General features: G+C 49.6%; 1 protein-coding gene across 1 annotated transcript in view; it reads left to right on the top strand.

Moving 5' to 3' along the window:
• LOC142558330 (uncharacterized) overlaps positions 1-21,954 on the top strand; it is a 68,625-nt gene that overhangs the window by 43,822 nt on the left and 2,849 nt on the right. Inside the window, exons 5-7 of the mRNA XM_075670477.1 lie at positions 1,251-1,537; positions 3,360-3,645; positions 6,380-6,682. Of these exons, the coding sequence (XP_075526592.1) occupies positions 1,251-1,537; positions 3,360-3,645; positions 6,380-6,682 (876 nt within the window). The remainder of the gene's footprint in view (positions 1-1,250; positions 1,538-3,359; positions 3,646-6,379; positions 6,683-21,954) is intronic.

Here is a 21,954-nt window from a genome sequence, read left to right as displayed (position 1 = left end):
TAGCACAATGTCAATCAGAAAGGGAAAGCAAATATTTTTTCATGGCACTTTTAAAGCACTTTAATGATCTGAAGTTTTGCGCGATAGAGATCGTGTTAGGATGTGCATTTATGAAGGATGGGACTAAGTATGCTAGTTGTTTTCTACCGTAGTTGGTCCTACAAAATGGAACTCGAATATGGTCATGCCTGAAATTGTATTGGGTGTTACTTGAGAGATGGTTTTGATAAAAAATGAGTGAATTTTTCTCGAGTTCGCCTCGCCTCGTATAGCGAGCTTAAGTTCGTACAGTTGATTAATTTTTAAAAGGGCATGTTTGATGAAAAAAAATGCCGTGCGATCGCGGGGTCCAAGGTTCTCAACACAGCGAACTGTTTGTTTATACACACGAGGCTCTGCCTCGTGTGTACAACACCACGTTTGCGGTGTTTCATCGAGGTAGAACACGACATTGGCCAGCATTATGGTCGGATCCCACCTGCTCTCCTTGCTGACCCGCTCATACATCTTCAACCATTCTTCCACGTCAACACCATCGAGGCCGGTGAACTTGTCGGGATCTTGCGGCTGAGGTAGAGCAACCTACTGGGTATGCGTAGTCGGCATTGCAGCTGCAGATGCGGTGCCTTCCACTGGAAGCATGGTCCCAGCCTGGGTGAGACGTCCGCTGCAGAGCTCCGTGGCGAAGACGCGAACCCAGCACCTCCACAAAAATGCCACGAGTATAAAACTATTTACACGTTGTATTTACAAAGCTTATATACACAGCTGCCGAGAATCCCGAGAGGCTCTTGCCACTTTGTCCTCATCATTGTCGACGACCTTGTTCTCTTTTCCCACCGTAACGATATGAAACATCTCTAATAATTCACGTGTCATGGGGCTCCCCTTTCTCCCTTCCGTCCTTCCGTGTTTGCGCCAAAGCGATCATATTTATGGTCGACTCAGCAATATCACTTCACAACGTCCGCCCTCACCTCGCCTCACCTCACACTCACCAATCTTCGCGAAGGCGATCATCCCTTGAACCTCACCTCTCCCACACACCTCACACTTCGCGAAGGCGATCATCCCTTGAACCTCACCTCTCCCACATGAGGGCGAAGGACATGATGGTGAGGAAGGCTCTCACCATCAGTGAGGGTGCCGGTGAGGGCTCGCCCACGTGAGGGTGCCGGTTTGTGAATGGAAGCAAATGTGTTACGTAGCTGCCGAGCCTCCCCTCAGCGCGCGTCCCTGCCCGCGCCCAGATACGGGACCTGTGGGACGAGAATTCGCCGCCGGCGTACCAAGCGCTCAACGACAGCGAGCTGCGCCTCGCCATCAACAGTGAGCTGCCGGACGACTCGCAGCTGTGGTACGACGACGCTCTGGTCAACCTGCAGCCGCGCCTGTACGAAGCCTTCAACCGCGACCAGCTGATGGGGGACGATGCGAGACGCAAGAGGCTCAAGCTCTGGCTGGGCGCCTACGCCGTTTGGACAGTGACCCCGTTCGCGTCGAGGTTTCTCTTCTTCTCCTTGCTCGACGACATTGGGTACGTCAACCTATGTTGACCATCCAATGAACGTGCCCAGCCCAAGCGACGCAGGGCTGGACATGTTCATTCAGATGTGGAATTTGTTATCGCTATTGTGTCGCTATGCAGCGCTTGACTGGGCAATGTTTTGCGATGCCGCCATACACCTCAGGTTCTGTTCCTGTGGTCTGCATTCACCACGCACTTAGTTTCATGCGCATTCATGGTCAAACGCAGCCATTCAACTCATCCCCACTGCCAAGAGCTATTGCATATTGGGACAGTCTCCCGGATCACATTTCATCCATCTCCAATCGTGAAACATTCCGTGATAACCTGAATTCGTTGCGTAATAATATGCTATAACGATGTTGCACTTTGCTATTTCTGTCATGTAATTACTGTTGCCACCCTTACTGAATGCCCCTCAATGGTCCTGTAAGGTAATGTGAATAAATAAATAAATAAATAAATAAATAAATAAATAAATAAATAAATAAATAAATAAATAAATAAATAAATAGCCCTAATATATACATATTCAGAGCTTAAATGAATGTTTCTAACGTACCGCGTTTTGCTACGATATGCGTGCAGTAGGAAGTGTTCGTCACCATTCTCAAATGTGTAGTCTCAATACAAGAAGGTTGACCAAGAAAACACTTATGCCACGTCTAGTCACATATTTTATTCGGCCAGCATACTAACGGCCCTCACTGGAACGAAGCACAGTGTACAAGTCATTACGGGACACTGACGCAAAATTTTGTCTGTCGCTCTTCTACAGTGAAGCTTTTATTGCGACTAGAAGAGCTCGAAAGTCTTATACGATGTTTTCACGGTGCGCTGGGTGAGCTGTGACACTCACCGAGTTTACAATAAAATAAATGGGGATGAAGGGGGGCGGGGGGAAGATGCGTTAGTAGTGACCTACAAGTAGATTTTGAAGTGTGTGAGTTAATTAGGAGCTACAATTCACATTGTCGAGCCCTGTTTTCTGTCTGTTGAAAAGCGTAGTATTACACGCTGACGTTTTCCCGCTGCTGTAGAATTAAAGATGGCAGCACTTTCAACATCTGCAGACACTAGGGGTCATGCTGTGTATGTCGGGCACCGAACCTTTAAAGTATGTACGTTAATTATTTGCTTCGAAAATATGCCTTGAATACTCGTTTTCTCCCCATTTTGGTGCGTTATACAAGAGAAGCTATAGCTTACCCGGTCTTCTCGGTAAACCAAACGAGGCACATCGATTACATTTCTCTGAAGTAAGGTTAAAATTAAAGTCTTTAAAGACAATTATACAAGTGGGTCAGTGTTCGGACCATGTAGAAAGCTTGCCCAAAGCTCCCAAAGAACTCTCCGAGTAAGAGAGTTGGCGTTTTGAGGCAATAAGGGGCATTTTATGGGTGACGTGTGGGCGAAGTTTTAAGAGAGTTAGTCAGCGAGAGGTTGCGAGAAACAGTTTCTAAACAAATGCCCGAAAGGGGTTTTTAGGGTAGTTATCCACAACATATTTCCCAGTGTCTTATATTAGAGCTGTACGTGATACCAAGTTCACATTTGGTGAAAGCGGTGGCCAGGTGCGTGCGTGTGTTTGTGTGTGTGAGTGAATTGTGAAGAAAGCTCGCTTCTGGCTTCTGGTGAGCGCCGGAATTACCGTCTGCTCCCTTCCTCGCGTTGTTTCCTGCGTTCTACTAGACGCGAAGGTTTCCTCGGGCGTCCTCGTTTATATATATATATATATATATATATATATATATATATATATATATATATATATATATATATATATATATATATATATATATATATATATATATATATATATTCAATTCAGGAAGCGTCCCGGAGTGCGAGTGTCGTACGTAGTCCGAGCCTGCGTCAAGTCCGTCGACCTCGTGATGCCCCTCGTGGTGTGGAAAATTCAGACGGACACGGTACCAGACGTGACGCCGGCATTCACGGCACTGCACTCTGTGCGCGAGTCGATGCGCGCTCTGGTGGCTGCGTACGGACCCAGCACAGCGGCTCGGGTGTTGCCTGCCACGCGCTTCATGTCGGTCAACGCGCTCAACATGAGCGTCAGCTGGCCCGTGCTGGACGCCATTTACTCGTTTCTGCCGGTGAGTCCGCGGCAGGATTTCTCAAGTGCATGGCCTAAGGACTTTTGAGGTATATCCAGTGAGCAGGGTTTTTTTTTCGAACGAAGAGAAGTCTGGAGAAAAGTTTATGCTCCCAAACTCTCATTAGCAAATAAGAAAGAGCAAATGTGGTTGTCCTTCACTGGCCTTTTTTTTTGTTCTTAGACATTCATCTTTGTCGTCCCTTCTGCTTGGAGCCTGTTTTGGGTCAGCTCTATAGTATAAACAAAACAAAAAACATCTAGAAAAATAAGTACAAGCTTCGCCCCGCGTGATAAAGCACAGAATTATATTCCCCTTGCTTCGGCATTCCCACTGTTGATGCTGTTGTCCTGCACACCGCGTCGGGGACTGTTTTAGAGCGTGTGTGTACATGACAGGAGCGCGGCAGAGCGGAAAGACGACGTGAGAAACTTGTTTGGACCCCACCGCGTCGAATGCGTCAAATGTCTTCTGGAGCTCCCTAGGCGTCGCAACATAACCATCTTCACAGCTTTAATGATCCATGACCCCCTGCAAAAGCATCGCAGAAACTGCAGCGCTTTTCATTCTACTGACATGCAAGTCCAGAGGGAAGCTAGATAGGATGGTGGAGAGGAGAAGGCGGAAGGAGGTAGAGGATAGGGGATAGAACGGACGCAGTCGCGAAACAAGTCAGTAACAGCCTTGAAGTTCTTGGCTCGCAATTCCCATACATGGGGGTGAGGGCGGATAAATTTAAGTGGATAAAGAAGTCAATAAATTTAAGTTCAGCGTACGGTATACTTCACGTTCCTGCTATTTCTGAAAAATAGGCACCACGCAAATTTTTCAAGCAGACAACTCACGCAGGGCGTGCAGAAGCAAAGCTGAAGTTAAAGGGCACCCTAGGGTCTAGGCGACACTACAGAAGTGGTCGCACGTCATACCATCACTTCCGTGCCTCCATGGTAGCATTGCGGCTATGGCATTGCTCAAGGTCGCGGGTTTGATACCGCCCACAGCAGATGCATTTCGACGGGGGCGAAATAAAAGAAGAACGCTAGTGCATTTAGATTTAGGGACACGTTAAAGGATACCAGGGCATTTATATTAATCCGGAGTCCGCCGCTACAGCGTGCCTCACAATCCAAGTATAGCCCCATAATTCAATTAATGTGTCATACTTCTGGCACGATGCGATATGCCATGTGAGGCCTTGATAATGCTGAACTCTCTCAGAGATTATTAACCATGGCGCCCAACAACGCCTGAAGCAAACACGTCTCCCTGTGTGTACTGTGTGTACTACGCATACAAACAGTAGTAGTGCACGCAAGGTAACCATTTATATTGATTCATCATTCTCATGTTGAACTAATCTTTGAAGTAATTAAACATTCGCTCTCAACCACCGCTAATTATGATCATACAAAGGAAACAGCACGGAAAGCTTCGCTTACTTGGATTCCCACAAGGCGCGGGATCCGCGTATTTTACTAGAATACCGCCCTAGGAGCTCCAGCAGAACGCTCGATATCGCTATCGGTTCCAGCGCTGCTTCCTACGGGAGGCACTGCCATATTACCAAAGTAACGCTTTCTGTGCCTATTTTTCGCAATTTGGCGTGACGCCTGTCTTCCACAGCGGACGCAAAGGGGAGATTTCACCCAAGCGGTCATCCAGTGTCTTTGAATTTGGCAGCCTGTACAAGTCTGGATCGCCCGAATTGCATATAACTCAAAATAAAAGCGCCGGTATCTTGATTTTTTTTTTCGTGCATGAATTCTACCTTTTTTCTTTTTTTTTCTTGGTGCCATTATTCTCATCTGCGAACGGCATGATGGTCTGTTAGCCCCATCCAGGTGCTATAGCACGTGCGGCAGATAAGCCTAGTGGCATTTTCAGCTTTCACTAACACGTCAGCACTCAAAGTGACGATGACAAATACTCATTGCGGAGCATGCACTGATGCTTACGGCTCATATGTCGAGTTGCACATTCCGCCTACGCGTTTACAGTTTGTTTACAGTTGTTTTAGTCGACTGAAAAGCGAGAGCCATTAGGAGTCGCAATTCTGATTAGCTTGGTTCGGCGCGTCTGTTCAGCTGGACGACCTGTGGTCGCCAAGTCCAGAGGTAAGCACATTACAAGATAATCAACGAATCAGTTATTGTCGCCGTAAATAAATGAGCGCTTACCGAGAAGATTCGCGGCAAGAGAAAACTGCAGCTGCGCAGCTCGAATGAGCTGTGGTTATACCTGTACAACAGCAATGACACGGCGATTTGCATTACAGTACAGTCATACAAGTATATAGAATGTTACAGAAAAATATGCGGTATTAGTTGTGAATATGTTTAGCTAAAAAATAATCATGCAATATGCATATCGATATGTACAATTGAACTGAGTTAAGGGATTTTACGTGCCAAATCCACGATCTGCTTATGGGGCACGCCGTAGTGCGAAACTCCGGATTAATTTTGACCACCTGGTGTTCCCTACCGTGCACCTCAATTTAAGTGCACGGGTGTTTGTTTGCATATCGCCGTCATCAAAATCCTACCGCCGTGGCCAGGATGTGATCCCCGACCTCGTGCTTAGCCGCGCAACACCAAAAGCTATGTACCACTTGTACACACCTGAGCCAGTTGCAGGAACAAAAAAATAAGAACAAAAAAGGTCAAGTATTTATTTCTTGCTAATTACCATCACATCAACACCTGACGGCGTCGTTTCCCTTTGTTTGCGGTAGGTGAAGGCAGACGGCAGCTACTTCCGCGTACTCTGCAGTGCTGCGACCACCACGGTGCGCTTTTTCACTCGGTCACTGCGCCAACCCAAAAGCAACGTGTATCACGTGGCCGGGGTGGCACCGCTGCGCACCTACCGGCTGCTGGTCGCACGCGAGCTGGTGGTCAAGGACTTCCTTCTCCGGCCGCCGCTCACCGAGGACCGGCATCCGCCCGCCGTGCTGGCCGCGGTCTTGGGAACGACGATCGCGCAGCAGATCTTCGCGCTGCTCTCCATCCTGTTCTTCTACAACGACCATTTCGAGGTCAGTCTCGAGCAGAGCCTGCGCCGAATGACTTCGCCCGATGGTTGCTCTTCCGCAGCTTCTTCAGCCTATACTATACTCGGTTTTATAGCCAACGGGCAACGCTACAGAAGTTAAGCTAGTAGGGCCTGTCGGCAGAAGTCTCAGTGCGCGCTTTCTGCAGTGCAGTTTTTTTTCTCTTTTTATTAGTCTGCGACGCTTTCTGCGTAATAACTATACTTCATATTGTCACGGAGTGGTGGCGGTAAAGAACACAGTAGCGATGCTGTGAATGACGAAGCTAGCGTATTATTGGGTGAACCTGCGCCCGCAGAACAGGCTACACTCAAAGGACAACGCCAGCGACGAACACAATCGGCAATCTCCGAAAATCTGATGTGCGGCGCAAGCGCGTCGCCTTTCACACCTGAGTCGTCGAAAGTTCCAGAGTAATCGCTGGCGCTCGCGCGTCTTCCCGAAAGTTCTACACGATTGGCGTCGCTCATAGAAGCAGTCAGACTACAGAACGTTCGGTTAAAGACAGAGGATAGAACGTTCAATAACATTCGAGAACTTCCGATGCATGCAAGCGCGTCCTGCACAGTGCGATAACATTAGTTAGGCGGTGAAACGCAGTCACCCGATAAAGATGAACAGGTACATGTGTCAATACCCCCTCTTAAAAAGCATCGTCCCGATGCTACAAACAGAAGAGAGCGAAACACAAAAGGACACTTATTCAACAAAAGTGACAAAACAACGAAACGAAACAAAGTCCAAAGTAACACAGTCCAAACAATGAAGTCCAAAGTCAGCTACGCAAAAGTCCCAAAGTTCATTAGCGCTGGTAAAACGGCATAAGTCGCACAACGTCGACTATTTCAGGTAGTGAGAGGCGCCGCTGTGATAGCGAAATGCCGTCTGGTACGACCTCATAGTCGAGTGTGCCAATGCGCCGGATGATCTTGTAGGGTCCGAAATAGAGGTGTAAAAGCTCCCAAGTCCTCGTCGGCGTATTGGGGTCCAAACGCAGTCGCCGGGCTGGTACTCGACGTAGCGTCGTCGAAGGTTGTAGTGTCGGCTGTCGGTCCTCTGCTGGTTCTTAATCCGCAGGCGGGCGAGCTGTCGGGCTTCTTCGGCGCGCTGTAGATACGTAGCGACGTCAAGATTCTCCTCGTCAGTGATGTGCGGCAGCATGGCGTCGAGCGTCGTCGTCGTGTTCCTGCCGTAGACCAGCTTAAATGGCGTGATCTGTGTTGTTTCTTGCACCGCCGTGTTGTAAGCGAATGTTACGTACGGCAGGACCGCATCCCACGTCTTGTGCTCGACGTCGACGTACATTGCTAGCATGTCGGCGAGGGTCTTGTTCAGACGCTCCGCGAGACCATTCGTCTGCGGATGGTATGCAGTTGTCCTCCTGTGAATTGTCTCGCTGTATTGCAAAGTGGCTTGCGTGAGCTCCGCTGTAAAGGCCGTTCCTCTGTCGGCGATGAGGACTTCTGGGGCGCCATGTCGCAGCACGATGTTCTCGACGAAGAATTTTGCCACTTCGGCTGCGCTGCCTTTTGGCAAAGCTTTCGTTTCTGTGAAGCGTGTGAGGTAGTCCGTTGCCACGACGATTCACATATTTCCGGTTGTTGACGTTGGAAAGGGCCCAACAAGTCCATCCTGATCTGCTGAAATGTTCGACAAGGAGGATTGATCGGCTGTAGTAATACCGCTGGCCTTGTCGGTGGTGTCTTTCGTCGTTGAGAGTCTCGGCATGTCTTGACGTAACGGGCGACGTCGGCGGTCAGGCGCGGCCAGTAATACTTTTCCTGTACCCTCGATAGCGCCCGGGAGAGTCCGAGATGCCCGCGGCCGGATCGTCACAACGCAACAGGGTGTGCAGTACTTCTGGACGCAGCTCTGAGGGAACAACAGCAAGAGTTGGTGCAGCCTGGTGAGAAGTTCTTCTTTACGAGTAGGTTGTTTTGAAGCGAGAACGAAGACAATCCTCGCCTAAATGCCTCAGGTTCAACGTCGGTGTGCCCTTCCAAGTACTCGACGAGACTTTTTAGCTCCGGGTCTGCTCGTTGCTGTTCAGCGAAGTCTTCCGCGTTTATTATTACGAGGAAGGCATCGTCATCCTCGTCATCTCGCGGCGGCGGGTCAATGGGGGCGCGTGATAGGCAATCGGCATCAGAGTGTTTTCGTCCTGAGTTGCAGGTTTCAGTAATGTCATATTCTTGCAGTCTTAGGCTCCACCGCGCAAGCCGTCCTGAAGGGCCCTTTAAGTTCGCTAGCCAACACTACGCGGGATGGTCACTGACGACTATGGATGGCCTGCCATATAGGTAAGGGCGTAATTTCACTGTTGCCCAAACGATGGCGAGGAATTCCTTTTCAGTCATAGAATAATTACCTTCCACTTTTGACAGCGACCGGCTAGCATAAGATATCACCCGTTCAAGTGCGTCTTTCCTCTCGACTAGGACAGCACCGATACCTAGGCTACTGGCGTCTGTGTAGATCTCGGCATCGGCGTCCTCGTCGAAGTACGCAAGTACTGGAGGCGACTGCATGCGTCGTTTGAGTTCTTGAAATGCGTCGGCCTGCGGCGTTTCCCACTTGAACTCGACATCACATTATGTGTCAGTGGCTCAGCGATGCGTGAAAAGTCCTTGACAAAGCGCCTGTATAGTAGGCACGCATGCCAAGGAATCGACGCACTGCCTTCTTGTCGATGTGCTGCGGGAACTTAACGATGGTAGCTGTCTTCTGCGGGTCAGGGAGGCTCCAGATTTGATGATGACGTGGTCAAGGAACAGAAGGTCATCTTAAGCGAAGCGGCACTTTTCCGGCTTCAGAGTGAGCCCTGATGACTTGATGGCCTCTAGTACTGTCGCAAGCCGCCTAAAGTGATCGTCGAAATTTTCGGCGAAGACAACAACGTCATCCAAGTAAACAAGACAGGTCTGCCACTTCAATCCTGCTAACACCGTATCCATGACGCGCTGGAACGTTGAACAGGAGATGTCCATGGGATTTTTCACGGCTGGATGATGTCATCGCACAGCATTTCGTCGGCTTCTCTTATAGCTTCACGTTCTGGCGTCGAAACTCGTTAAGGGCACTGGCGGAGAAGTTGAGCGCACTCTTCGGTTGTTTTGCAATGCTTTGCCACTAGTCTTTGTCGAATCCTCGATGACGTCGAAAAACAGTCTTTGTATCGTCGGAACAGACTTCTGAGCTGTTTCTGCTTAATCATGGGGAGACTTGGATTTATGTAGAAGTCTCGTTCGTGAACTACGGTCGTAGGTGTAGATGCGGCAGAATCCGAGAGGACAAACGTATTGCTGGTTTCCAGAATTTCCTCGATCTATGCGATCATCGTGCCCTTGTCGATGTGCTTGAACACCTGGCTGAAGTTTGTCAGCATCACTTTCGCTTTCCCTCCGTGCAATCCAGTGATCCCTCTTGCGACGCAAACTTCACGGTTAAACAGTAGACGCTGGTCGCCCTCGATAACGCCTTCTACGTCTGCTGGTGTTTCGGTACCGACGGAAATAACAATGCTGGAGGGAGCCAGGATGCTCACTTGATCTTCGAGCTCACTCAAGGCGTGGTGACTACGGCAGCTCTCTGGTGGTATCGCTTGATCTTCCGACAGTGTTATCGATTTCGACTTCAGGTCGATGACTGCGCCGTGTTGGATCAGGAAGTACATGCCGACAATGACGTCTCGTGCACACTGTTGGAGGATAACGAAGGTGGCATGGCAGGTCCGGTCATGAACCGTAATTCTTGCCGTGCAGATTCCAGTTGGTGTTATTAGGTGTGCTCCAGCGATCCGAATTTGGGGGCCTGCCCACACAGTCTTAACTTTCTTCAACTTGGCGGCGAAAGGGCCACTCATGATGGAGTAGTCGGCTCCTGTGTCTCATAATGCGGTGACTGCGTCGCCATCGAGGAGCACGTCGAGGTCGGTGTTTCTTTGTCTTGCGTTGCAGTTAGCTCTCGGCGTCGAATCGCGGCTACGTCGCGTTGATGTGTGGCTGGTACATCGCGGCATCAGGTCTTTGGTCAGTGCATTTTCTTGCTTTCAGGGCTCGTAGGGATGGCGGCGTGTCGTTGTTATGTCGTCGAGATAGTCTCTTCGACGGCTTCGTCGGTGGCGGAGGGTCTTCGTCATTTCGACGAACAGCAACCGAGCCTCCATCGGTAGCTGCTTTTAGTTTTTAAGTATATGGGCTTGGAGACCGCCCTCGGGCTTGGTCAGTGTATGGTAGGTGTTGCGGGGACAGGTAGCGACCAAGTGACGGTGAGCCGGATATTCGTTGAGAGTTTCACTGAGTGGCGGCTAGGTAAAAGTCACGTGGGCGCTCCGCAAGCTGTGGACGCGGTGAGTTGACGGCGAACCCTCTCAGTCCCAAGTCGTGGTATGGGCATCGGCGGTACAGATGACCGGCTTCTACGCAGTGATATCAGAGCGGGCGGTGGTCGGGGGCTCGCCAAATGTCCATCTTCCTCACGTAGCTGCGCTGGACGACGGAAATGCGGCGTTACAGGGCCCTGGTGCGATCGCGGAGGGGGACCTTGACGGCGTGCGACGGCGGCGTAGGTCATCGCTTCCGGCTGGGGCTGCGGTAGTTGTGGTTGCATCTCAGGCGCTCGAAGCGATCACTGAACCTCTTCTTTCACGATGTCGGCGATCGAGGCCACTTGAGACTGCTACGAAGGCAAGACTTTGCGCAGTTCTTCGCGCACAATGGCCCTGATTGTCTCTTGAAGGTCGTCGGAACCCAGGGCTTTTGATGGCACACTTCGGCGTGCGCACTTGTAGGTTATACTGCCGAGTGCGCATTTCCAGAGATTTCTCGATCGTCGATGCCTCTGTACAAAACTCCGGTACGGTCTTGTACGGGTTGCGAATTAGTCCGGCGAAAAGTTGTTGCTTGATGCCCTGCATCAGGAAGCGGACTTTATTCTCGTCCGATATTTCCAGGTCGGCGGGCCGGAAAAGATGGACCATCTCCTCCGTGAAGATCGCTATGGTCTCATTGAGAAGCTGTACTCGGGTTTCTAGTATGGGCGCGCTCTTTACGCCCGACGCTCGTGAATGTTTGCGGGAAGCCGGTTCGGAACAGGTCCCTCGTTGTTAAGGTGGCTTCTCGATTCTCCAACGACGTCCTGGCCGCGCCTTCCAATGCGAAATAGACATGTCCCAGCTTGTCGTGGCTGTTCCAGCTGTTAAACGCAGCGACCCTCTTATACGTCTCCAGCCAGCTGTCCAGGTCCTCGAATGTGGAACCGCGGAATGTCGGTGGCTCCCTGGGCTGCTGCAGAACAATTGGGGACGCTGCGGCTGCCATTGGGGCTGTCTTGGCTACGATATTTTTGGTCGTCTCTGGTAGAAGTCCGTGTTCCGGGGACAGCTGCTGTCGCCGGCGGCTTGCTCGATGCTGCGGGACGACGTTGGTGTTGTCTTTGCGGTCCGGGCTTGGATCACGGCTTGCCGGGGGCGTCCGGTACATGAACGTAAAGCACCTCCACCAGATGTCACGTAGTAGTGATGGTGAACAAGGCAACAAAACTGTGATTAACGAAACTAGCGTTTTATTGGGCGAACTTGTGCCTTCAAGAGCAGGCTATACTCAAACAACAACGATAGCGGCGAACACACTCGGCGATCGTGGAAATTATGATCAGCGTGTCAAGCGCCTCGGCTTTTATACATCAATTTTCGAAGGTTCCACAGTAATCGCTGGGACCCGCGTGTCTTCCAGAAAGTTCTATGTCATTCGTGCCGCGCGATGAAATCATATTACATAAGGTTCGCTGATAACAGACAGCAATGTGCCATCGATAACTTTCGAGAAACTTCCGATACATGCAAGCGCGTCCTGCGTTGTGCGATATGTTAGGCGGTGAAACGCGGTCACCCGATAAAGATAAACAAGTACACGTGTCGATATATATACTTACTAATGTGCTGAGCAGTCGCGCTGCGTCGGGGGATATCGAGGGGGGTGCCAGCTAGCAGTGGCCGCATGTGGTGCTGCGAAGATGGAATTCCGACGACGACGACGACGACATCAACAACAACAACAACCTGCGGTTTCTCTGCATGTTGCACACTTAGGAACGACGTGCCCCTGGGCTGAGCGTGGCTTTAGGTGGATTGAGGCTCAATAGCTACTGAGATTTCAAATGTCAATTTTTTGAATACTTTGATAACGCTCACAAAGTAGGGCAAAAGGAGGCTCTCATTTAAACGGCGGTAGTTGTATGGTTGTCGTTCTGTTGTACACTGGTAGAAAACAAAAGCTGCTGCCTGCATTGAGCCGGCGTTTCTCGTCGTTGGCGTCTAACTTGGAGTCGCCTTCCGAGGTAACGCAATTTTGCTCGCCAAAAAATCTCTTCACATGAGCACTGCTGGTAATAATCGGCGTTGACGATGTGGATTGCAAGTGCCTATTCATTCCGCATGGGTGGACGTTTCTAGGCGAGTCATTTGACAGTGGGTACTTCTATCCCTGCAGCCAACTTCTACGGCAATATGCTTTAATGCGTCTAGCAGTCATTAACGCGATAGCAATAATGGTGCCGCGTCGCAGAAAATCCGAGGTCGTCGTACCGCGTCTTGCATCAAGCGTTGACGGACTTGTGAGTGAAAAATCATTCCGAACAAGGCGTCCATCACCACGCAGGCCCTCCCTGTAACACAAGCACGTTACTGAACTCATTTAATCCCTCGAAGTAAAATGCGTCTGAGAAATCATAAAGTACGACTTACACACAATCTACAGGCATGATAGCGTCGGATTGTAACTTGAATATATGAGAAAACATAATTGTGTTACGCGGAGTGTGAAGCACAAACCACTGTTCCAGTGTTTCTACCATTCATAGAGCCGCGCGCCCGGTTCCTTGCAACACCATCCAGATGGCGCTCGCCTCCGCGCATCCACGGCCCACGCGAGAGGCCGTGTTTCTACAAGAAAGTTCGCCTTCGTGCATAGCGTTCGCTTCCAGCGTTTCTCTGTGAACCTTACGGTTACATAAGCTGCAGTTGCCGAGAAACGTATGAAGGAGCCAGGGATCTTTGAATACTATCGCGTTTCACTCTTGAAGGCGAAGTTTAAACGTCCTCCAAATTTTCCGTTGTTGAGCCTCGGCTGCGTTCTCTTCTTGCTAAATCTTGTGCGTCAGTAGACTTCTGCACAATGATGTTGTCGGTAAGCATCTTCGGCAAAACTTCACGGAGTGTCACCGCCTTCATTGACGCAGCAGCTACCAATCTTTCCAGACTTCTGGGGTGCGATCGGAGATGGTTGTTCGGCGCGTTCGTTCGGTTACCGGCGCGCGCGATTGGCCTACTCCGCGCCGACGTCGCCAGCCGCGGGGCGCGGCCACATTTTTGGTGACGTCAAAATTATGACACGCTCCTGTCAATCATCCTCCCACCGAGCATTTCGTCTGCTAGGCGCCGAACCCAACGGGAGCTTGGAAGTTTGGAGCGATCATACGGCTTCGCATGGCGCGTCTGGTGGATTGAATTGGATCCAACAGGCGGCTGCGGCACGGCGCGTTTGTATCCAATCCATAGTTTAATTCGAGAAAATGGCGCTTCCGTTGTGAACTTAGGTTGTTGCGCTGGCGTTTCTAGAGGAAAAAGTAGAGCGGGTGGCGGTGCGAAACGCGTTTGAAGGAATGGCATAAAGTGAATTCCGGCGTCGTTTTTGCTTCTCGAAACAAATAATTGGCTGGTTGTACAGAGAAATCGACCCCATCATCGGTGCCAGCGAGCCACTAGAATGTTGTCGCTGCCTCTTGAAAAGTGCGCCACTGTTCCCGTCGTTCTTTTTACTTTTTTCTTCTCGCTGTGCGCGACACCACCTAGGGATGACGCAAAGAAACTAATAGTTATAAATTGCAGTAGTCGCACGCACTACTATTTGAAACGTGTTTGGGCTTGAGAAGAGAAACTACATGTTTTTTTATAAAGATTTCGTTCATTTGGAAGACGAGAAACATTTCATTTTGTAGTACATTGTCTGCAAGCAGACGGCAAACGACGGAAGTAAACATCCGGGGAGGTCACCGCTTCCTGATTGGCTGCTCTCTCCGCCCCGCTTTCACAAATTTTGCATACTGCAACTTTGTGACGTTGCAGCAACTGAACAGAACGCGTATCGAACAAAATATCTCCGATCGCGCCCCCGATGTTCGCCTTAGCGAAATCACATACACACCTCACATTCGTGACATCTCTAGTTGACTTTACTAGTAGAAGGATTTATGGCATCTGCAGGCGCCTTTGGTCGATCATCGTTGAGTCCCTGATGTAGTGTCGGAGGATCTATGTGCGTATTTTCTGTCTACTTTTAAGATCTTAGGAACCTCGTAACAGTGGTCAGCAGTGTGCGAAAATAATGCAACCGGTCAACATAGTTCAGCTGGGTGTATTCAAGATTAATATTGAGAAAAGCGCTCGCGCTTCACCCCTTAATCAGGCTGAACATATGTCCACATCTTCCATAGCTCGTGTACTCTGACATTCTACCAAACTGTGCTTCGTGATGCTTGCATTATTTTCATACGATCCAAGAGACACAACCATCACCTGTGTATTTTTCACAGCGATAGAAACTATAGGGGCGTTGGAGTCGTATTCCCGCCGTCGGCGCCATCACTGCCTTCGTGATGTCCGGCTACCAACGGCGCTCACGCGACTGTGCTCAAGAGACGCGGAATGCGTTTCACTGCGAACATGACGAAGTGAAGGGGACACACTTCCAGTGGTCCACTCAATCGGCTCGGTGTTGAAAGCGGGCCAGCGTTCTGCCTTCCGCTGCTGGCGTGAGCATTCAGTGGACGCACATTATGGAGCACACTAGCGTTTCTGCTGAGCTGTTGTGTGTACGTACTGGTCCGGCTGGAATGCGCAGTAAACGTGAAGGTAAAGTTATCTAACGTCGTCTTTGGCAGAACTACCTTGTCACCGTGGGACGCAGCGGAATGTACGGGACCTGTACAGCCTGTACTGGAATGGGCCGCATTAAGAAAAATGGGGGCCCTGGGCTAATTCGCATGCAGGCCCCCTTTCCCTATACATACCCCCCCCCCCCCCTGTCGCCTGCTACGCTACTGTAAATATGCCATGTTTCATTTTAATTCTACCAAATTAAAAAGAACGAAGTGCGATCAACGGGATTATTATTATTGTTATTATTATAAGGAAAACAACAAAACTTGCTTGAAACGCGTGCTGTTGTAAACACCAACACATATGTTCACTTTGTGAATAATCTGCATTCTGTTTTCAGCAAAAGCTAGGCTTTAAGGAAAAGTTTAGTGCACTCAAGACGAACAAGAACGTAAAAAAGACAACACAGCTCAGATGTCGATCCTTCTGAAGCTATAGGCTTTGTTTGCATCACTAAGTTTAATCCCGTGAGGAGACACATGGTTGTATCCAAAACATTATTAAAATTCAATCATAGACTGCAGTAATCTTTATACACATTACTCTATAAATATGCAATAGAGATATACAATACTTAAGGCAATAGAAACACCACAAGAATGCACTAAAATACACTTGAAAATTACCAACTGTAATTACAAAACATTATTTGAAAATATTTTCCTTGAAGGTAAGACAAGCAAGGACGACAGCAAATAAACGTGGCACTATTAAAAACAATTGTTAAAAATACGGTTCTTTATAAGCACGCACCTTGTCATCAAGGAGGCTCGAACGAAGGCGTTTTTTTATCAGCGACAACTTGGACAACGACAGTTCGGTCTCACAGTTTGCCACGGGTATGCTTAAGTACATTCGCAAAGCAATAGAAAGGTTCGGAAACACATCAACAAGCTTTCTTTCGTGCAGCAACTTCATTATTCCTAGGGGACTCGTATGCTGGCACACAGAGTAGTGTAGAAAGTTCGCAAACTGAACAATTTTAGCGGGAAATGCTGGCTCCAAATCATTTTTGTAGGTTTTCACCAACTTCTCAGCCTGCTGTGCCAGAGCGGCCTCGTTCCCAACTTCTGTCAGCAATTTTAAGAATCCGAACCCTTCGCAGAGTTCAGTGTAGGCAGCCTTTCGCACTCGCAAAGCATTGCCTAGACTGTTGAGTGCAACATTGTAGGTCTTTACGATAAGCTTTTTTCTACCTTGAAGCGCACTATCACTTTTTCCGTCTGGGTGCTTACTCAAAACGATGCGTTTGAGTTGGAGGCGAACAGGGACGCCCCAGTAACCTACAATGAAATCACGAAACACTTTTACTTGGGACGACGTCTCTTTCCGCCCCCTCATCCCAAGCTGAACAGGCCGCAGGCACTAACGCTACGCTTATTACAGACAGATACCTATCCAAACCCCGCCTCTTTGCACATCATCTACCCGGACGTTTACCCCGACGATGCGTGCCCCTCCTTTGGGGTCACGGCGACATCAGCACACCTGCTCTGGGAGTGCAGAAAAGCTCCGCCCGACTCGACCTCCGACAAGTGGGGGAAGACCATACGAAGCCCACTCCTACAAGACCAGCAATGGGCCGTCCAGCAGGCTCGCGCAGCGGCCGCCACGTAGTCCCTGTCGGTCCCTGCGTGGGTGACGCCCACTGCGGGCTGACGTGCGTCCTGCAGGACATTTATTAAAGTTTTTCGAATGCAATCCCTCATCCTGATAACATTTATTGGTACTTAACGTGCGTGCTCTCTCTTCGAAGGTATCAAAGAGAGGTCGCAAAGAATTAAAGCCTTCTAGAGAACTCAGCAGGTGTACAGCAGTTGAAATGTGTAGGCCTGGTTTCTGAAGTGCTGCGCTCGTTTTGTCGAAGCGCTCTGAGATTTCACTCCAGAGAATCGCCATGAATGCAATCTCTAGTTTTGTCATTTTCTTGAAGAGAGAGTGCGCTTCGTTCCTAGTGTCACCAGTGTCACCGTTTTCTCCCTCGTTCTTTGATATAGCTTCAAGGCAACACAAGACTGCATTGAAAATTTTCAGGATGGCCTTACATGATTCAGCGTGTCTTGACCACCCGAGAGAGACTTTCCAAACAAGCTGCTGGCCAGTTCCGCCCATGCTGTCCAAAAGATACTTCCATCGCTTAGGTGAGGCAGCAAAGAATACATACAGCCTCTGAACTGCAGTGAAAAATTTGACTGCCTCAAGGCAACTGTCAAGGCTACACAACTAAGTTCCGTGGATGACTAGCACACGGGACGTAGACTGCCAAATCGTTCAGGTGTTTGATTTGAGCTTGCCGTCCTTTGTATTTTCCTGACATATTACTCGCATTATCATAAGCTTGGCTCCTACAATCATCAATTGAGATGCCATTGGTCGTCAAGAGGGACATCACGGTATCAAAAAGATACAAGCCGGTGTGCGATTCAATTGGAACAAATCCAAGACAGCGTTTGTACACTTTCCCATTTAAATAGTATCGTAAAACAACTGACAGCTGAGTGAGTAAGGTCGGGAGTCGCATCAACTAATAAAGAGAAGTATTTTGCGCGTTTCACTTCGTCAACGAGACGGTCCTTGACAGCCTTTGCCATATACTCAATAAATTCATCACAAATGGTTTTTGACAGATGCGATGGATTACCTTTTCGTTTGCTCCCGTAGCGTTTGATGTGCTCCTCTAGAAAGGGATCAAACTTGGCAATGGCCTCAAGCACTCCCATATAATTGCCATTTCTCGGTGAACCAAAAATCTCCTCACTGCCCCTAAACGATAGGCTGCGCTCAGCTAGGAGCTTAACTACAACGACTACGCGCTTCAACACCTCTGTTGAGTAAGCGGTTTCAGCGACAAGATGCTCAACCAGCTCCTTGTCTATTGTGCGGCTCGAGTTAGAGCGGGCGAGCCATGCTGCCACGTAGTTCCGGCGCTCGACGCTATTTTCATGTGCGCAAACCTTTTCTTCTGCTCTTTTCCAGTCAGAGAAGCCGTGTGTGGTGAAAGCACTTGGGTTGCTTAAAATCGAAAATAGTTTTCACATGAAACATTAAGCAGAACCTTTGGACTCCGTGTACATTAACCAGTGTCTCTCGTACGCCTCCCCATTTACAGCCTTTCGCACGAAAAGATAAGGTGACATATAACGTTTCTGAGTTTTGTATTGCCTTTCGGAAGACGGAAAATTTTCTGCCCGATTTTGAAAATATAATGACCCTTTCTCAAGGCAGACACTCCGAAAGCTGTCAGTAATACCGTCTGGCCACTTAGCAGGGCTTCCTGGGGGGTGTCTGTACTTCTCTGTTGCCGCAACGAGAAGCCGTCTCATTCGTCCTCTCGAGACACACTTTGTGGGTGGAAACAAGATTATTTGAAGCCAAACTAACAGGAAACAAGTGAGTCGGTTCTTGGAGTGTTGTTTCCTGGCGTTCGTCAGTAGAAGGAGGCTCATCAGGGAGGTTTGGCACCTGTTGATCAGCAGTAGTAGAAATCAGGCGTGGCGGACAGGACACCTGGAGCTTTGTGGCAGGGGCCCGGCCGAGTAGCATAGACGTTGCTGACTCAGGAAGAGGACAGGGCTTGCTTAGCATCGGTTGCTCAGAAATATGGGCGACCGAGGTTGGCACCGTTTTCACAGGATCCAGACAACCAAGAGGAGTCAAAACTTGCTTCTTGCCAGGAAACCGTGGTGATGGAGTTGGCAAGTCCTCCACAGAAGCACAGTCGGTACTATTGGGAGTTTGACACGGACTCTGGGTAGAGCGATCATACTGCTCCGCTCAAGCTGCATTCAGTAGGTACTTTGTCATCTTTGGTAGCTTCATTTCACGCTCTTCTCTTTCTAACTTCGCCTTTCGTTTAGACGCACCACTTTGATGCTTCCGACCGAGCATTTTCGCCTGAATGTATGCTAATTGTTCCCCGGGCACTTCGTCAGTCCGACACGACCGCATGTGTCCAACGGTAGCTGTCCCGATGACTGGTGGACGCTGCCTGGATGGTCCGTGGCTGGCCGAAAGTGGTGCGTTCCCCGGGAGCTCCTCAGCGGGCGGGCTTATGCAAGCTTAACCGACAGCTCGGGGCTGAATCGCAGCCCGCGATCAACTTCCTTTTATAGACGCGCGTCGCGTCTGCCTGTTACTAGCGCTAAAGCAGGCATTCACATGCGCATAGAGTTCCATGTACAAATTCCCTCCTTATCCGTACTAACTCCCTCCTTATCCCGTTCAGGTCTCGTCTTCCTATTGGCTAGGAGCAATCGTCTGTTCTGGGAGGCTCTCGATTTTTCTTTCGCCCCATCGACACCGAGCGTGAGAACGAAGGGGAGAGCGCGACTCCTAGCCAGGGCGAAGTTACGCGTCCTCCGTCACCTCTGAGTTATCTTTTTCTACTTCTTTCTGGAAAGTTCGGCGGCCAGTCTGACCTCTTTTTTCGTCGAGCGCCCGCGAGGGTGCGCAGCCACTAGGCAGGAATAAGCCCTGGAGACAGGCCTTTCTGTCCTGCTCTCCAACTTCCCCTTTCGCTCTACCACAACCCTAGCCCGAACAGTGAACATTCTATGCCCCACGGCACGCGTGCACGTGTGCCGTCTTCTTTCCTTTCCTGCCTAGACTCTGCCATCAGATTCATCATGATCTGCTATCGGACTCATCCTACCCCGCCCAAATTACCATCACGGTAAAGAAAAGTCGAATGGAAGGAAGGCACTGTTGGGTACTGCAGCACATCCTTTCTATCAAAAGGACAGCGGCGGAACTATTTGAGAGGTGGAGAGTGGCGGGGTGGTGACGAGGGGAAAGGGATATTTAGGTCCTCATCCCACATTACGTGCTTTAGGTGTTTCCCCCTTGCCCCTCCTCTCCAGAAAGTATTGGACAGACGGACTGACAGGAAACCATGAAAACTCTTCCAAGCAAACGCACCTCGCTTCGTAAGAAAGAGGGCCCCGCCGGGGTGGCAGCGGATTCCTGTTTTTGCAGCTCGACAAGCTCTCCCCAAATGATCAGGCTAAACGCATGCTCTTACATTAGGCGGGGGGCCCCGTTTGCTCGTACTGGTTTTCTCGCTTCACACATGTCGCTCGAAGTTTCGTTGCCCATGGTTCCATATACTAAGCAGGTTACAATAAATGGGCCCCCTCCTCCTACTGTCCAAGGTGAGGCCCTAGGCTGCAGCCCCCTTAGCCCCCCCCCCCTTAATCCAGCGCTGCTCCTGGATAGCGGCCATGATAATTCAGGTCTTCTTCGCTGTCTGATGAGCTACTGAATTCTGGCCGCAGGATAGTTTTGGGCAAGAGACGGCTTCCATGGTAACCACCTGCTACAATATGGCGCCAGAACTGGCGATCGCGCTCTTCGTCATCTGCTGAAGCGCGCCACGTGATCGGATCCCATCGCGTGAGGCAATGAAAACGCCACGAGTATCGTCACAAGAAGGTATCATGAGCTTTCGTTCGGCACTGACTAACGACGACGAGTTTCCGTAGGCCTCATCTCGTGCTCCATTAAGTTGCGATGCCTGCAACGTCACTGGCTTCGCTCCTCAACATGCGAGTGTTGTGGGACACCTGGTAGCTCTCAGGGCCCTGTTCCTTGTGCCCAGAAGAGAGAGAAAGATAGAGAGAGAGATTGATTGACAGAGAAAAGGCAAGTCTCCTGAACGCACCGTAACTGCATAGCGCACGGCTGACACCCGAACATTGGTCAGCAGTATGGGGAAGGGGGAGCAACAGCTGCTGCCTTGCTTATTAGGTCACGCCGATGGGTCGCACCCGCTTGTCGTAAAAATACTTTCTGAATAGTTCAAGCCCAAAATAAAAACTTGCTGTCACTCTCGATGCTGCGCCCTCAAAATAAAAGTTACGATCTTTGTTTTGTACTGACGCATTTTCAGGCAACTTGACGCTACGTCGAACAGCGTGGCAGCTGTGCCTTGTTAAAGAAAGTGATACATATTTGAGTCATTTAAGCATACGCCAAAGATGGTGAAGGCGAAAGCCTGCGCGCTCAAGAGACATTCATTAAATTGCTTAACATCTTTCGAATGCGTTGTTACTTATTACTTGTTTACTTAACACTTACTTACTTACTAACACTTAATACTTACTTATATTACTTAACACGAACTATCGTGGGTTCGACACTCACGAAAAGTCGACGGTGCGACTCCCACCAAACGTTGTGGGTTCGAACTGTGCTTAATTAACTGTGCCTTAATTAACTTCGCCTCAACATGAAAGGTCATGTTTTCAACTATGAAACAACTTCGTGGGTTTGACTGCCACCGAAGGTAATGGGTTCCTGTGCCTGAAATAACTCTATCTTAATT

Source organism: Dermacentor variabilis, chromosome 9 (genome assembly GCF_050947875.1).
Source record: "Dermacentor variabilis isolate Ectoservices chromosome 9, ASM5094787v1, whole genome shotgun sequence".
NCBI classification, from domain to species: domain Eukaryota; kingdom Metazoa; phylum Arthropoda; class Arachnida; order Ixodida; family Ixodidae; genus Dermacentor; species Dermacentor variabilis.
The sequence above is the reverse complement of the archived record's forward strand: the minus strand, read 5'-3'. Positions and strand labels throughout refer to the sequence as shown.